At 48.4% G+C, this 18,474-nt stretch overlaps 1 protein-coding gene across 1 annotated transcript in view; it reads right to left on the bottom strand.

The window, feature by feature from the left end:
• Positions 1-18,474, bottom strand: part of SIM2 (SIM bHLH transcription factor 2) — a 56,380-nt gene that overhangs the window by 13,824 nt on the left and 24,082 nt on the right. The window contains exons 6-7 of the mRNA XM_045284532.1: positions 11,118-11,317; positions 5,891-5,997 (exon numbers count right to left, since the gene is read on the bottom strand). Coding sequence (XP_045140467.1) covers positions 5,891-5,997; positions 11,118-11,317 — 307 coding nt within the window. The remainder of the gene's footprint in view (positions 1-5,890; positions 5,998-11,117; positions 11,318-18,474) is intronic.

Genomic DNA, 18,474 nt, shown 5'->3' with positions numbered 1-18,474 from the left:
CTCTCTTACACAGATAGGAGTGTCTATGAATTTGTTTCTCTAGTCAATCCAGACTAACACAAGGGCCTTCCTCATCTTTACTTGTCCCCGGCTTTACCAAGCATGATGTCTTTGTCTCCTGACGACATGTCCAAAATATGTGACATGAAGTCCTACTATCCCTGCTGCTAAGGAGCATTTTGGCTGTACTTCTTCCAAGACAGATTTGTTTGTCCCTTTGGCCTTTCGATCTTCTTTACCCACAATTCAAATGCACTGATTCTCCTTCAATATTCATTTGTGTGCATGTATCTGTTTGGCTTCTCTCTGACCCATGTCCCTCGCGGGTGAAGAGTGACTCCCATGGGTCACAGAGCCAACATATCAATCTGAGTAGCAATCTTAGACCCCTGGTCGCATTCTTTGCTTTGCTCCAGCTCTGCTTCCAGCCTGTTGTCCTTAATCGGCTGCCGGAAATGGTCCCAAGTTAAAAAAGCAGAGTCGAAACAGTTGGCCTTGGAGTAGGTTCTGAATCATGGCGACCTGGAGCAAACGTAGTCCAGTATCAACGCCGGGCTGCCTGCTTCTCCGGGGACGTGGACTCTCGTTCAGATGTTCTCCCAGCACACCGTTGACTTTACCCCTCAGTTGGTCAGAAGAGTTGCCAGCCCCAGGGAAGGAGAGAGCAACGTGGGGAAGGATGCACCGGGGCCGGAGTGGAATGTCTCCAGAGTGACACTAACCAGAGCAGAGGGGCTGAGCCTGAAGTCATCAAACCACCTTTGACACCAAGCCGAAGGGACCGTCTAGGTCAATAAGTGCCCAAGACTGTGTCCAAGCACCAGGACAATATGAAAATCACCGTGTGCTTCCGAGACTCATTTCCTCCTTTGTGACTCTGGCAGAGGGGTGCTGCCAAGTGACATCATGTACCGCAAAACCGAACGGGGCCCAGTCCCGCACCGTCCCCACCAGCCTTGCTCTGTTGGAGCCTGTTGTTGCAGCCACGGCGTTTCTGCCTCTTGGGGAGGCTCTCCCTCTTTTCTGCTGACCCTACGAAGATGGGTGCCTCTTGATTGATACACCAAATGATGTGAGATGAGCTCTTACCAGTCTTACTTCTAAGGCGTGTTCTGGCTATACCAGTGCCAATCCCTTCACCACCTCACAGCCTAGGGTCTACTGGTCTGATCCAGAGCAAAGAGAACAATCGCAAACTCTCCTAGCTCCTATCCTTCCCAGACAGGGAAACACAGTCCCGAAAAGACCCCGAAAGAGAGCTAGGAGACAACAAAGGCATTCCCTTAAGGCTCTCATGTTCTCTCTTCGTGACAGAAGTTTCTAGAAAAGGGCCAGGCACACTATAAATCAGCCTGACTTGGAGAGCTTACCTGGTAGTGCCCAGGCCCGAATCCCACACCCTGCCCAGATCTCTACGCAGATCCTTTCCTGGGCCAAGGTACCGAGCCGGCCCAGCCCCCCTCGGACTGACCTCTGAACACCTGGGCTCACCGAAGAGCGCACGCCCCCTGCCCTGCTTTTGCTCACGAAGCTTGACTCACAGGAAGGCTTTGAATTATTTTTCTTTGGGGGCTGTGCTTTCTTCAGACCCTGTGGACTCCTACTCCTGGTTAAAATAATATTTTGAGGAATGTGTGAAAACAATCTTACTAACTACCCACTCCAGAACCCTGGCCTCCTTACATCCAATTAGGCCTCCGCCAGGACCTTTCGCCTGCACTCCAGAGATCCCTGGGTTTCGACACTGGTTCGGATGGTAACCTGAGTGCTGGCAGTTGTGGGCTTCGTCCCTGTGTCCAAGCACCTAGGCGGCTGCTAAGGCTAGGTCGCTGTGGGTCTGTCGCTCGGGGGCTCTGGAGCCCCGTGTGAGCCAGACCTGGAGGTCGCTTATCCCTCAGTGTGGAGGATGGGCAGGAAGAGGCAAAGGCCACCCCTGTGTGTCCCTGTGTGTCCTGAATCCAGGGTCAGTTCCAGCTGTGACTGGATGGAAAGACTTGAGGCTCGGTGGCAGCAGCCACCATGGAGATCGGGGGTGCCTGGCAAATCAGGAAACCAGGAGGAGAAGCCAAAGCCCCAACCACACTGCCCTTCCCCTGAGCGCCAAGCCCCTGAGCCCTGCTGTCGTGGCCATGGGGCCGGACAGAGGCCGGTGTCTTCTCAGACTTCTCACTGTCCTGCCCACCCACCATCCCCAGCTGGCCCGTCCAGCTACAAGGGGGAAGAGCTGGCACACCGCCCCCCACCTTGGGCAAGGATACGAAGTTCAGAAACGGAGTCTCTGTGAGGCTCCAAACTGCATGAAATGGGACACTGTCCAGAAACTCAGCCCTTGGGTGGGGGGGTGGGGGGGCCTTAAGAGCCTGCACCACTGAACTGCTCCCGGGGGAACCCACTAGGACTGGAATCAGAACCACACTGGTGGGTGGCTGGCTGGCTGCCAAGGGTGGTGGTGGTGGGGGGGGGGGACCCCTGCTGTCACAGTGCAGGAGCTTGGCTCTGGAGGACCGTTGGGCCAAGCAACAAGTGTGATAGGCCTCGGGCAGTGGTTCTCAACCTTCCTATTGCGGTGACCCTTTCATAAAGTTCATGTTGTGGTGAGCCCCAACCATAAAATTATTTTTGTTGCGACTTCATCACTGTCACTTGGCTACTGTTATGAATCGGGTGACCCTGTGAAAGGGCCCTTCGACGCAGGTTGAGAACCACTGGCCTAGAGCGAGGGGGCAAGCAACGGGACTTACTCTGAGGGAGGGGCAGAGAACAATGCCTCCCCACCACTGAGGGCACCTGGCCACCTCCAGGGTCTGCACCCATCTCCCTCCTGGCCGCTTCTGTGGCTGTCGGAAGCCCCACAGACTAACTTCTAATGAGGACCAGCCCTGAGAAAGCCTTCAGCTCACTCGCCTCCCACCCTGGACCATGCTGAGGTTTCCAGGGGCCCTGGAGACAGAGCCCCACTTGCCCTCAGGGAGGCAGCTGCATAGACAACACCCTCTGGGGGTGGGGAGGCTCCTTCCCTTCTCTGCTCAGACCTCCCCTTTGTTTCAGGGGCCATTTTAAATCAGCGGAGGCACTAGAATGCTAGGCTGAGGCTCAGCTTCCCGGAGTTTAGGGAAGTTAGAGCAACGCAGGAGTGGAGGGTTGGGCATGGGAAGCTGGGACTGAGCCCCTCCGCCCTTCCTTCTGTGCCCATAGGGAACGGTCTGAAAATGCTGAGAGCCGACATCATGAGGACCTCCCCTCAAAAACAAAACACAAAGAACCAACTTCCTGATGGTCGACTATTCTGCCTTTAGAAAGAAAACGAACATTCCAGGTTGATGTCATGATCTCTCTGAAGTAAGTGTTGCTTCTCAGGAGTGGTCCCCAACCCCGGGGCTCAGTACAGTGAACTCCCGCCTTCTCGTAGTGGGTAGCAAGGACCCCTGGGTGGTGCCAATGGTTAACATGCTCAGCTGCTAACCAAGAGGTTAAAGATTTGAGTCCAACAGCACCTGGGAAGAAAGACCTGGTGATCTGTCTTTGCAAACTCAGCCCTTAAAACCCCCAGAGAGCCCAGGGTTTCATAAGACATCCCAGTTAATTGCCTTCATAACCTGTTTAGAACTTCGGTCTACTTCCTAGTTCAGAGCCCAGGATCTTAAAGAATTGCCAGTGTCCATCCAAGACACAATAGCTGGCCTCTCCACCTGGAGCAGCAGAGGAGGAAGGCGGGTCAGGAGTACAGGACTAGGTGGCCAACTGCCTCCTCTGCCATGAGACCAGAAGAAGTGGATGGTGCCCGCTTCCATGGTTAAACTTTTGACCAGAGACTTTATAAAGAATTCTCATCAAAAGGGGGAAAACACAGAGCAAAATTTCAAATGCTCATAGCATCTAGCCTTTCTGGAGCCATGAAGGCTGGATGGACCCTGGAAACTATCTCCCTAAGACAAACACCCCAAACCAGAAATTTGCTCTGGAGTCTTCCTAAAACCAAACAATAGTCAAGCCTAGCCAGTAAAGAGTGCTTGCCTTAAGCCTGTTGCTCTTTTAAGACCAAACTGTCGATGCAGACTCAGAAGATTGGACAGGACTCCTGGGAGGGGTGGGTTCATGTTGATGGGAAGGACTGACTCGGAAGAGGAAGGCGAGGTCAGCCGCACGGCTAGAACATGTGTCAGGGCGCCTGAAAGGTGCACGTAGGAACTCAGACTGGGGGGTTTTTTTTTTGCTGTGGATTTTCTCAACAGCAACGAAATAAAATAAATAATTCTGAAGCAAAGAAAGGAAACCCCGTGGAGCACTCTGTCAGAGACGAGGTCACCCCTTCGCCCCGTCCAGCTCCACCTCAGCACCTGTCCTCTAAGACTTCTGTGTGCGACAACAGAAAGCAAAGCCAGGGGAGAGCACACCATCTGGGCCAAGTTTCCGAGACCTGCCTTCCACCATCTGTGCCCCATTAAAACGAACCCCTGACTGGCGTGGCATGGCAGAGCTGGATGGCAGAGGGGTTAGGGGGGTGTGGGAGTCCACTTCCTCTGCCTCGATTTAGCTTCTAGAAGCCAAGACTGCTTCTTTAAAGACTTCAGTGATGAAAGCCGTTCCTAAGTCCAGATGTCCCCTAAACCGCCTTTGATTTTGGTCAAATCAAAGACTGCCTGATCAGTCTTTACACGTTGACTCCTTCCATCCTCTACTGAGAGAGGGGTGTCCTCTGACCAGAGGGACCCACATTCTGGGGTCCAGTGGCTTGGGTTTGCCTCTCTGCTCTGTTGCTTCATACTGTGTGACCACAGGCAAGTGGCTCAACCTCTCTGGCCCTCCCACCCTCCACAGTCAAGCAGGGAAGAAGGTGAGGAGAGTCTGCCTCGCTGCCCTGGTGATAGGTTAAGTGCTTGGAGTCCTGTGTGAGCAGTTGGTGTTGTTCACTGCTGTGGCGTCGACCCGTCCTGCTCCGTATCCCCGAGAATGGCTGCCGATGGGTGGGACTGTGCCGCCCCGAAGGCTTTTCATTGGCTGCTTTTTGAAAGTAGATCATCAAAGGTCCTTCTTCTTGGTCCTTCCTACTCTCAAAACTGCCCTGAAATCACAGCAACATGCCAGCCTCCACTGACAGGTCGTAGCTGCATGTGAGGTGGGTGGGGCCCTGAATCAAACCCGGGTCTCTTCTGTGGAAGGTGAGAATTCCACCACAGTCTCCGCTGCCCCCTAAGTCAAATCATAAGTGCTGCCTGAGGAACACTGAAGTAGAATCGATGCATTTGAATGAGGGTGCTGGGGAAGAGTATTGGAAAGTATGGCGGGCTGCTAACAGGACAACTAGAGCTGTCTAGGAAGTAGGGCAGCCAGAGTGCTCTTAAAGGCAAGGGCGGCAAGACTGCATTTCACATAGCGGGAGAGACCAGCCTCTGCAGAAGGACATAAGGCTTGGTACAGTGGAGGGGCAACTGAAGAGGAAGGCAGATGGACACAGTGGCTACAATGATGGGCTCAAACAAGAGCCATTGTGAGGAGCAAGCAGGACCAGGCGGTCTGTCACTCTGGGGTGCATACACACAGTCGCTATGAATCAGAACCAACTCAGCAGCCCCCAAGAACAACAAGCATTAATTCTGATACTTGTGTCCCGGGGGGTCCTAGACTAGTTGAGCTTCCAAATCCAATCACAGATCTAGAACTCAAGCAACTTCTGAAATCTACACCTGCCTGTGTTTTGTCCGAAGGGTGAGTGTGAATGTTTGGGAACTGAACTCGGGGCTCGGTGGAGTCTCGCTTGCGCTTTGAGGATCCTGTGTGCAGCAGAGGGCGGCTGCGGCAAACAGGGCGCTGCCTCCTGTCCCCATCAGGGTGGGGGGCCTCCCCGCTGGTGCCCCTCCCGCTCCCCCCCCACCCACCACGTGGTACTCACGGAGGTGGTGCGAGTAGCGCAGGTGGAAGACGTCGCAGCCGTGCACGTGGTGGTAGAGCTTCTTCTCGATCAGGTCCTGCGGCTCGTACCCCGTCAGCTCGGTCACCCTGGGGGAGGACGGAGCGCAGTGCGGCCGATCGCCTTTCATTTAACACTAATATTGGTTTTGCCAACTAATCAAGTGCGAAAGGGCTCACAGGGGACGGAATGTTGCTTTTGGAAACGGAGAGTGATCTTTTTCACAAGAAGCGAGTCTTTGAACTGGAGCCCAGAGCAGGATGTGGTGCTGCTCGCAAGCCGGAAGGGAAAACCACCTGCTGTTTGAGCTCCCTCAAAGTGTGGCCTCCCTGAGGCCCCGGAGTGAACGCTGAAGATGCTGATCCCGGGAGAGTGAGGCCAAGGGGAGAAAGTCCTGCCCTGTGGGGGCACCCAGGGGAGATACACCGGTGGGAGATTTCAAGTCTCACTGCATAATGGACCCAGAGTGGGCGCAACTTGTCTCGGAACTCTGAGAGCATGCCACTCACAGGAATTAGGGAATGATTTGCGACAGTAAGGCCTCCTATCAGGGGACTGTTGTACCAAACTAAAGCCAAACTCACTGCCATCAAGTTGATTCCAACTCATGGCCACCCTGCAGGACAGAGTAGAACTGCCCCTGAGGGTTTCTGAGGCTATAACTCCTTATGGGAGTAGAAAGCGTCAGCGTTCTACCAAGGAGCTCTGGGTGGTTTGGAACTGCTGACCTTGCGATTACAGCCCAACACACGCATCACAACTGCGCCCCTCCCCCCCAAAAGCGCCTGTGTTATGGATTGAATTTTTGTACAATATACATGTCAGGGCCCTGGTGGTGCCGCGGGCTAGGTATTGGGCTGCTAACCACAAGATCGGCAGTTCAAACCCACCAGCCACTCCTCAGGACAGAGAAGAGGTTCCCTGCTCATTTAGAGATTTGCAGTCTCTGAAGCCCTTGATAGGGCCACTGTGAGTCAGAATCGACTCAAGGCCAGTGGGTTGGGTTTGGTTGGGAGTGTGTGTGTGTGTGTGTGTGTGTGTGTGTGTGTGTGTGTGTGTGTGTGTTGAAATTCTTGTACCTGAGGGTGTTATCCTGTTTGCACACAGAATTTTCTGTGTTTTGTTCATTAGATGATACCCACATCAGGCAGGTTCTAAATGTTATCATTTCTGAGCTACACACAGAACAGACTAGACCTGGAGACACAAGCACACAGGAAAGACAGAGGCCTTGAAAGGATCGGCGGCAAGCCAAGGGACCAAGGAGCACCGGTGGCTGCCAACGAGTGGGCAATTGGCACGGCCGAGCCTCTGGCTGGGCATTTAGCCTCTAGAACTGCGGGAAAATCTACCTGTGCTCTGCAAAGCCACCGGCTTGGGGTAGGTCTCTTACGACGGGCCACCGAAACAAAGACAGTCTGGCAACAGCTGAAAATATTGTGACTAGAAGCTCAAGGGCAAGCTCACTACGGGAATGGAAGCCCTGCCCCAATGCTGCTTCGCCATTGCCCTTCTTTATTTATAATAGGCCACAAGCATATTGGTTTCCCACTCCGGCTCTTTGAAGACAAGACGGCATCCTCATTAGCCTTTGGATTGCTCCACCCTTAGGTGAAAATTGTATGTAGCAGTGGTATCATTTCCCAGGCCTTGGGCAACTCGACTGCAAAGCACGCCTTTGGGGAAGGTGGCCCAAATATCTCGGTGACAGATATTTAGGCACAGATGAAAGAGGTGGCTGGGGCCAGAGCCCAAAGCAGTGAGGCCCTGGTGAGAAGTGGGCGTTGAGGGGTGAGGGGATGGCGCAGGCCGGCTCTGGGGGCCCTGCCAGCCAGGATATGAAATGTTAGCTGCAAATTGAACGGAGAAACCTGACCTCACTTTCATTCGTTAACCCGTTTCCCTTCTGGTTGAGTCCTGCTCGGCCACTGGGTCGTAAATCTCCAAGAGCCTCGAAATTCCCTAGAATGGCGCACAGCTTGGCGGACACCTTCCCATGGTGCTTCTCCAGGGGATACCCGCCCACCCCCCACCCCTCACCGGGGATGGGCCTTTGCAGAATCCAGAGCCCCGTTAGGGATTTACCCAAGGGTCACCTAGTACGTGCGGGCCCCATCGAAGATGAGCTCTGTGTGGCAGGAAAATTGAGACCCGTGTCTGGCTTCCCAAAAGAAAACCAGGCATCACATCGCAAGGGTCCTGGGATGAAAGAGGCTTCCCAGACCATGTGGGGACGTAACGTTACAGAGCAATCGCCCCAAACGTGTAAATGAGTCAGAAACACGTGTATCAGGTTTCTCCTCAAAGCACACACTGGCTTTCAGAAACAAAGGGGAGAGGGCAATGTTCAGCAGGATGCCCTCCTGGTTGTTTCCAAACCTCCAGGGTCTGAAGACCTGTTAGAGGGATTTGCCAGAGCCCACACAGAGCTGGCTTCCCCAGTCCTGAGCAGAAGCACCAGCTACAGTTTCCAAAGTGAGCGACTGCAAAACCCCAATGAACCAATGTTTGGGTGAAGCCGAGTTCAGTTATGTCTGGGATTGTGCTGAGAGGGGTGCCCGCCAGGCCCTCCCACCTAGGCCCACCCCACTACCCCCTGTGACTTGGGGATGGTGGGCATGAGGCCAAGCCCTCACAGTCACCCCGGGGGCAGATACAGCTCTGCCCTCACCCTCCCGGCCTGGCTACTCTGCCCTGCTCCCAGGGCTCCCTCAGCCAACCCCTCTGCTCCCCTGTCCGAATAGCCTTTCAAACCATTTGAGCTACAAGACCCCAACGGCTGGGGTGACTGAAGAATTCTCCAGAACACTTGTGGCCCCTTTAGGCACCTCCTATAAATGAATGGCGTTCCTAAGGAGCCTCACGGGGCTTTGCTGGTAACCTGACATTTAGAAGACATGCCACAGGGTCTTCGGGGACAGGATATTGTCTTCAAGCGCACCACCTTGCTTTTCTACACACTTCTAAAACGTCAGCATGAGCCGCCGAGAGAAGCGTACCAGCTGCACCCCCATCCTGTGCCTCGCACCTTGGGGGTGGAGTCCCCCAGGGCGCTCAAGACAAGCCCAGGTCTGAGGCGCCCTGCAGGCAGCAGCCTCCCTTCAGAGCTGACGTCATCTCTTTCCCCCAACTATGGCAGCTGTGTTGCTAGAAAATCTCCTAAGGACCGAAAACACCTCTTCCGTGGAGAGTCCCTTCCTGCCCCTCTAGAGCACTCTCGAGACTTCACCAGCAGTTCTCTTAGAACAACCAGAGAAAAAGTAGGAGCCCAAACAAAGGAGCGACTAGTCGAATCTTTCCCAATTTCTTAAATACTAAACTGGGACACGCAGGTTTTCTTTCCATCTACGTTTAGAAGCGGCTACGGAGTTAGGAAAGACCTCCGCCGATGACCATCTATCTTTGAGTGCTTCCAAGGTGAATGCAGAGGGAACCACATCCCTTTGTGTCTTCACCTCCCACCCGTAGCCGGGCAGGTTTTTCTCCTCTCCTGATAAAAAGGATAACAAATCCTGACATCAGCACCAGCAGAAAACCAAATTCACATGTACTCTCCTCTGAGAAAGGGTGCTGTCAGGTAAGTGTTGAGCTGTTAACCACAAGATTGGCGCTTCAAACCCACCAGTCGCTCCTTGGGAGAAAGGTGAGGCTGTCTGCTACGGTAGATTTATAGGCTCAGAGAAACCCTAGAGAGGGCCGCTAGGGGTCAGAAATGACTTGATGGTCGTGGGTCTGGGGTGCTTCTTAGTTTTTGTTTTCTTCTGAGACGTTCTGCTAAACACACCAGAAGAGAGGAGTAGGGCCTCGTTCAGGTCTGTACAGCCCAGGAATCTGAGGAGCGAGGGAGCTAAGGGACTCACCTGGCAGGTTCACCAGGCTTATCTCCGCATCTATTCTCAGGTCTCACCTTTATGGACAGCCCTGGTGGCACTGTGAATGAGAACGCGCTGGACAGCAGTGAGTGTGTCTGGGGGTGGGCTGGCCATGTCAGGGTAGGAGTAGGGGCTGCGCAGGGCAGGGCCATCATTTGAGAGAAAAGGTACCTGATCGGCCAGAGCCCTCCAGAGTCCTACAGCTGGCCAGGGAGGAAGTGAGAATCCGGGCTTCCAACTGCCTAAGGGACAAGACTGGTGAGCAGGCTTACCTGAGACCGGGCACAACCGTGGAATCAGCTTCTGCCATTTCAATCTCTCTCCTCAGTCAGACTGGCTGACTGGAGGCCATTGTCAAATAGGAGAGGAAAGGACAGAGGGAGCAGCAGTTTTATGGCCACCTCGACTTCATCCTGGCAGTCAGCTGGTGGGTGCCATCCCGGCCCAGAAGCAGACATGACACTGCTGAGTTTGTGGGCAGGACTCTCCACCAGGGGAGGTGCTGTCTGCACCCAAACTGCACAGAATCCATGTCTGTCAAGCACAGCGTTCGAGGCTTCCCACCAGTGTGGAAGCTTCACTTTGTCGAGAACCCCAGCCTGCCGGGACTACGTGGCCCACTAGTGTGGCAGAATCTGATCACAATGGAACAAAAATGGTAGCTATGCCAACAACACATAGTTTCATTTTAAAATCCGATGATTTTATATATATAGGTTAAGAGTCCCTGGGTGGAGTCAGAAGTTAAAGCATTTGACTATTAGCCAAAAGGTTGGTAGTTCAAACCCTCATGGAAGCAGCTGGGAAGACAAGTTTGGCCACCTGCTTCTGAAAGATCATACAACCTTGAAACTCCCATGGGGCATGGTTCTGCTCCGGACACACAGGGGCGCCATGAGTCAGAATCAACGAGCGCAACTGACAACAAAGCCCCTTCGACCAAGACCAGCTGCTACGGGTCGACTCTGACTCCTGGCGATCCCAATTGTGTCCCGGCAGGACTGTGCCCCACGGGGTTTTCAGAAGTAGATCAGCAGGCCTTTCTTTCCAGGCACCTCTAGGGGGACTCAAACCTCCAACCTCTGCTCTAGCAGCCAATGTGTTAACTGTATGCATCACCCAAGACTCCATAAATTAGTTATGCCCTGAGTAATTAGACGGATGTTCATGGTTCTGATTCATGGTTTGTCTTCACTAAATTCCTTTCCAGTCGACATTCCCAGCACCACTTATCTCATGTTAGGGTTTGGCTGAGTACGGTAGCTCTCGGGAGCCAAGTTCCTCCACCATCAGTACTGCCCAGAACTCCACAGCACAGCGGCAGGTGCCAGACTCACCTGGAATCCAGGAATATCAGCTTCAGGTCGAGGCTGGCCCTGAACATGAACATGTTACTGTGTAGTTTGATCTCCGTGATGGCACTTGGTGGCAGCGACTGGCCCACAGCCACTAGCCCCACAATCTGGTAACATGAGTCGTACAGGGACATGTCCAACATATACTGCCTGATCTTCAAATAGCCACTGCAGTGGATGACCTGGGAAAGAGAGGGTAGGGTCAGCGGCGAAAGGTCCAGGGGCAGGCTGCTGCCCTTTCCTCCTGGCTCCGGGCCTGCTCAATTACAGCAATGTGATGGACTATTCCCCCAGCACAGCTTCTCCTAGCTGGGCTAGCCAACATTCTGATGGATGCCTGAGTCATTACTCAGAAGGAAAGAAGCTGTGCTTCTCAGGGAACACTAGCATAATAAAATATAAGGCTTGTCTTATCCAGTGGACTGGGCTCAGGCTCCTGGACAAGATGGCAGCTTAGTGCTGCCTGCCACAGCCAAATCGTGGGAAAATAAGTGAAACATATATACCATAAAACCCTGAAACTCTGCGCACAGGGGGTCTCCACCTCCCTCCTGCCGTGACCCCCTAATACAGGTCCTCATGTGTTGTGGCCCTCAACCATAACATGATTTTCGTTGCTTCTTCGTAACTGTCATTTTGCTACTGTTATGAATCTTCATGTCAATATCAGATATGCAGGATGTGTCTTCATTGTTACAAATTGAACATAATGAAAGCATAGTGATTGATCACAAAACAATATGTAATTCTATATTGTGAAATATTTATTTCTAATGACAATAAATGAAATTTTGTCTTGAAGCATGGTGTAGCATGGGTAACAGTCTTCACGCTGGATACTCATATGTGGGCGCATGTGCATGTGGGCGGACCTGCCTGGAGATGGATAGATGATCAGTGTCTCGGTTCCTAAGATCATCGTAAATATGCGTTTCCTGATGGTCTTAGGCAACCCCTGTGAAAGGGTCATTCGACCCCCAAAGGGGTTGTGACCCAGAAGTGAAGAATCGCTGGCATAAACAAAAGGATAAGGAACCAGATCAAACGCTAATCGGAAGAAGAAACTGAAAGAGTGAACAAGAAGAGGCAGAGCACAGGGGCCTTGCCAGAAGGCCCCACAGAGCACAGCCACCTTGGGGCAAAGATGGCAGCAATCCCAGGTGAGGATCAGAGAAGGCAATTTCCTAACAAGACACAGAGTAACTGTGTAGACATGCCCAGAGTGAAACAGGTCCCAATAGCAGCTGCAGCCAATGGGGGGAGCCCAGGCACCGTAGACTGGTGACTAGAGGAGTATACTACCCCCCCCCACCCCCACCCCCCATCCTGGTGATTAGCAGCACAATCTCCCTCATCCCTATAGTCCCAGCCACTGGAGACCAAGGTATGAGCTCCCCAACCCACTTTCCCACTCACCTAACTCCACCTGCCACTCTATACCCCCACTGTGCCAGATGCTACACTCCCCTCACCTGAGGACTCCATTGAGTAGCAGCTGGCAGCAAGCCACCCTGTCCCAGTCACCGTGTCCTTTCCACCTGCTGGCTCATCCATTCCTCCTGCCTGCCAACCCAGCTAAGCTCCCGCTCTCTCCAGTAGCATCACCCCACACACATCAACCTGCAATTCCCTCCCTTTTCTCTCCTACACACAATTTGCCTCTCTCCTTTCCTCCACCACTAAGGGAAGGTAAGTACACCACCATGAGCATAGCTGCCTGTCACACACACACACAGTGCAAACCATGTGCACACACACACCCCACCATGAACCACGCCCAATTAGATAGGACGTGTTGGCTACACCCACCACACCTGCCACCCCACCCACATGGTGAGCTACACTTTGCCTGCTCTTGCACCACTAGACTAATGACAGATATTGACCCACACCCAACCCTCCCTAAGACATCCTGAAAAACCAGAAAACAGAAGCCTGCACTCACACACACCCGCTACCCTACCCACCCAGAGATAGGTGGCAATGGCTCCAGTACAGCCAGACTAGTGACCAGAGTAGAATGCCATCAAAAGAAAGCATAACACCATTTCAAAGAAAAAGAAAACATTGCAAAAAATCAGGACACAGCAGACAAAGATACAATTAATTAAAAATATATAATAACACCTTCATGCCTCAGAAACAACAGATTTAGACAAGCAGGGCAAGATGGCTCCTGCAAGTGATCAAAATTAAAACAGGAAATCGCTCTGAGAAAAACTGGTAAAGGAACTAGCTGATACAGAATTCAAAAGACTTATATAGAGAGCTCTCCAAGAGATCAAGGAAAACACAGACAAAACTCTAGAAGAATCTAAGAAAATAATACAAGATCAGAATGACAAAATAGATAACAAGAAATCATACAAAACAGCAGCTAAGAAATCCAGAGGATCAACACTGAAATTTCCAATACATAATTCATTATGATTCGAATCAATGGAAGTCAGGATCATGAAAATAGAGTACAATCCCTTGGTGTCAATCTGTTAGAGCAGCGGTTCTCAACCTATGGATTGCGACCTCTTTTGGGGTCGAATGACCCTTTTGCAGGTGTTGCCCGATTCATAACAGCAGTAAAATGACAGTTATGAATTAGCAACTAAAATAACCTTATGGTTGGGGGGTCACTGCAACATGAGGAGCTGTGTTAAAGGGCCGCGGCATGAGGAAGGTTGAGAACCACTGGGTTAGAGGAACAAACAAAAAGAATTCAGGAACATTAAGAAAGTAAGAGTTAGGTGAGATACCACCAAGAGGAATAATTTATACATGATTGGAATTCCAGGACAGGAAACAAGCAAAACAAAAAGGCAAAGATTATATATATATTTTTCTCTTCCTTAGTATCATGAAGGGTGAGACTATATCTATCAGAAAAACTCAACAAAGCCCATAAAAGACACACACACACACCAAAAAAATCATCAGCACATATCATAATCAGACTTTTCAAAACCAAAGACAAAGAATCCCAAAAGCAGCTCAGGGAAAGCTCAATGTTTACAAATGGGAACCAGAATGACTAAGCTATGACTTCTTAGCAGGAACTACGCAAGCAAGAAGGCAATGGAATGGCATATGTAAAATCCTGAACAAAAAAGTACCAACCCCAAGTTACAGATCCTTCCAAAATTTGTCCCTACGCAAAAATGGACAATTAAACAATAGTATCTGAAGACTCAGAATACCTCATTTTGAATGAAGGATGGAACAATAAGAAAGAAATCCAACAAGGATACAGAAGCTCTAAACAACACAATCAACTTGATCTCATAGACATACACAACACTCCACCCAACAACAGCATGACACACATTCTTTTCCAGTGCACATAGATAATTCTCTAGAACAGCATATACTCAGCCACGAATAAAGCATCATTAATTTAAAAACAGTGAACTAATACAAAGCATCTTCTCCGATCACATTATAAAACTAGAAACCAATAACAAAAAGAACAAGGGGGAAATTTAAAGCATGGGAACCGAATGTCACACTGCTTAAAAGGTAATAGGAGACATTGAAAATTTCCCACAATTAAATAAGACTGAAAACACAACATACCCAAACCTTTGAAACACAAAAAAGCCAGTGTTCAGAAGTCAATTTATTGCAAACAAACAAACAAACGCATACATTAAAAAAGGAAGAAAGTTCATTAGCTATAGGAGAAATACAAATTTAAAAGATGACATACAATCTCACATTGATACTCAATAGGAATTTGAAAGCCTAGAAAGTAATAAATGCTAGAAAGATGTGGAGAGATTGGAATGCTAATATACTGCTGATGGGACTGACGAATTGTACAGCCACTATGTAAAATGGTATGGCATCTCCTTAAACAAATACAAACAGAAGTACCTTCTGATCCAGCAATCTCTCCACTTGGTATATACCCTAAAGAAATAAAGAACGAAATACTAATAGATATATGCATACCCATGTTTATTGCAATTTCTATAATAGAAAGATGGAAACAGTTTAAAACACTCCATCTGTGGAGGAGTGGATAAACAAACTGGTTCATACACAGGGGAAAGACTGCAAACAGTTACAGTCTTGGAACCCTCTATGAGTCAGCCCTGACTCAATGGCTGTGAGTTTGGGTTTTTGCTTGGTACATACACACCATGGAATATTATACATCCTTAAAATACAGGGCTGAGTCTGTCACACACCTCACAGGATGGATAATATTGGGAGACATTATGCTCAGCAAAGGCAATCTCATGAAGCTATCTATTTCATGACACCATTATTATAAAGGGAAAAAAGCGGAAAGGTGTTTCACATCAAAATAAAAGACTTTGAAGTCTTTTCAATGATCAGGCCAGCGGGGGCAGGGGTGAGGAGAGAAGGAAGGTATGGGTGGGAAAATGAAGAAACAGAAGAAAGAACATATACATGGGGGTTAACTGGGACACTGTCACTACTCTGATGCAGTGGACTGTGCACCTATATAGCGTACGATTTTCTTCTATGGGTCATATGCCACAGATGAAAGGGGAAATCATAATACATTATTTTTAAAATTCTAATTCCAAAGGTCACAGCCTTAAAAACTTTCAGATTCCGCACCCATCAGATCTAAAATCTGGTCTGAGTGGTTATAAAAGGAGGAACAGTAAAACTGACACAGATTGAAGCTCTTTTGTGACATACAAGCTAGTTTCAAACAAACAAACTAAAGGGAAGAAAGAGCCCAAATCAACACGCTGAGCCTATACCTCCAACAAATAGAAACAGAGAAGCAAGACAATCCCATCATCACCAGAACAAAGGCAATCATGATGATTAGGTCAGAAATAAAGCAGAGAAGACAGGAAAACTATAGAAAGATTCCATAAGACATCAGTTCTTTGAAAAAATTAGTAAAACTGGCAAACTCTTGACCAAATCAGCAAAGAAAAGAAAGGAGAAGGTGCAAATAACACATTTTAAAAAAATAAATGGGTACTATCACAACAGAAGAATGATACTTCTGTAAATTTCTAAATCTAGAAGTAATGGATATATTTCTGGAAACACACTCCCTACTAACATAGAGGTAGAATACTTTAACAGAGTCATAGCAAAACAAGAAATTGAACAGGCTATTCAAAAACAAACAAACAAAAACCACAGCAACAACAGCAACCAAAAAGAAAAAAGAAAACAAAAAATCAGCCCTCGGCCCATATGGTTTCACTGGAGAATTCTGCCAGTCAGGAAAGAGCTGGCATCAATACTGCTACTCCAGAATATACATAAGGATGGAAAATCCCCAACTTGATTCCATGAAGGGAACATAATCCTGTGAACAAAGTCCGGCAAGGACACCAGTGAAAAAATAAAATTATAGACTAACATCTCTCATGAATATAGTTACAAAAATCCTCAACATTATCCTAGCCAATAAAATTTAAGACGATAGTTTTAAAGTACTACATCATGACCAGGTGGGACTCAAACACCTGGTGCAACATTAGAAAGTCAATCAAAAAAAAAAAAAAAAGAAAGTCAATCAGTGTAGTCCACCAGCACATACATTTTAAAACAGGAAAAGAACAGTATCTCAATCAGTGAGAAAAATAATTTGATAAGATCTAGCACCCTTACCTGATAAAATCTCTCAGCAAAATAGGAATAGAAGAGACAGTCTTCAAGGTAATGACGGACATATAGACAAAACCAATAGCTGACATTATTCTCACTGTAGAGAGACTGAAGCATGTCCTTTGATGATGGGCACCAGACAAGTCCTGGTAGCTTAATGGGTTACGTGTTGGGTTGCTAACTGAAAGGTCAGCAGTTTGAACCCACTAGCTGCTGCTTGGGAGGAAGCCAAGGCTGTCTCCTCATGTAAAGATCTTTCTTTCCTGCCCTACAGAGTTGCTTTGAGTCGGAATCAACTCAGTGACAATAGCTTTGGTACACAAAACCAAGTCAACACTATTCTCAAGAGACTGATACCATCCTACCTGATAATGGGAACCACAAAGAGATGGCCTTTCTCACCAATCTTACTCAAACGTTTACTGGAAGTCCTAGTCATAGCAATAAGGCAAGAAAATGAAATAAAAGGCATCCAAGTTGATAAGGAGGGTGCAGGAGGGAGGGTGAAAAAGGAGGAGCTGACACAAAAGGCTTAAACAGAAAGAAAATATTTTGAAAATGATGATGGCCACATAGGTACAAATGTGCTTGATACAATTGATGTATGGATTGCTATATGAGCTGTAAGAGTCTCCAATAAAATGATTTATTAAAATTTTTTTAAAACTTGAAGGAAAAAAAGTACTAAACAACTACAATAAATTTTATTTTTAAAACTTTTATTTTAAAATTTTTATTTAAAAAAAAAAAGAAGAAAAAGAAATAAAACTATCATCATTTGCAGGTAATATGATCTTAAACATAGAAAATCCCAGGAACTCTATAGGAAAGCTACTGAAACAAACAGAAGGATTAGCAAAGGGATAGGGCACAAGATCAACATATAAAAATCAGTTAGAGTCCTCTATAACTAGCAGTTGAATATGCACAGATCACTCCACAAATTAAAAACTAAAGGAGTCCTGGTGCCATAGTGGGTTATGTGTTTTGCTGCGAACAACAAGATCAGCAATTCGAAACCACCAGCTGCTTCACAGGAGAAAGCGGAGGCTTTCTCCTCCCGTAAAGAGCTACAGTCTCAGAATCTCACAGGGGCAGTTCTATTCTGTCCTATAGGGTCGCTGTGAGTTGGCATCCACTTGATGGCAGTGAGAGTTTTGTTAGTTCATGTAGAGTGGATTTATGCATTATTAACTCATTTCCAAGTTGTGATTTGATAGCACAGCAAAGGCATTTTTGGTGGTTAACCATTTCTCCCATAATGTGCACTTCAGTAACTACAATACTGTATAATCTTCCAATTGGAATAGAGGTTCTGTCTGTTGACATTTATATCCCTTGACACACTATAGCACACCATTAAATTAAGACTTCTTTTAATAGAATATAAAAAAGTCTACATTCTTCATTAATTTAATTTTTTTTGTTTATTTATTTCATTTGTATTAGAAGAGTTTAGCCCCTTGTGATATGTAATAAACCAGGGTAGCCATACAGACACACTTCTTAATGCCCCATAAGGAGAGAGTGTACCATATTCCCAATATCAAAGAGAAACTTTTACACAGACTTAAGCCTCACTATAGATAGCATTTGTTCAAGTTTCAGTCAGTAGAATCCTGATAGGGTCCTTAGCTCCACAACATTGGGGCTGGAGAGCTAAAATTTTAGCCTGACATTCTCTTGTTATCCAGGATCCCTCAATGTATTCACAGTCTCTAGGGCTAGAACACATCTT

The sequence above is a fragment of the Echinops telfairi genome, unplaced genomic scaffold (genome assembly GCF_000313985.2).
Source record: "Echinops telfairi isolate 266 unplaced genomic scaffold, ASM31398v2 ScPeMD7_7469;HRSCAF=8507_0, whole genome shotgun sequence".
NCBI lineage: Eukaryota > Metazoa > Chordata > Mammalia > Afrosoricida > Tenrecidae > Echinops > Echinops telfairi.
This window is presented reverse-complemented; position numbering and strand designations above follow the sequence as displayed.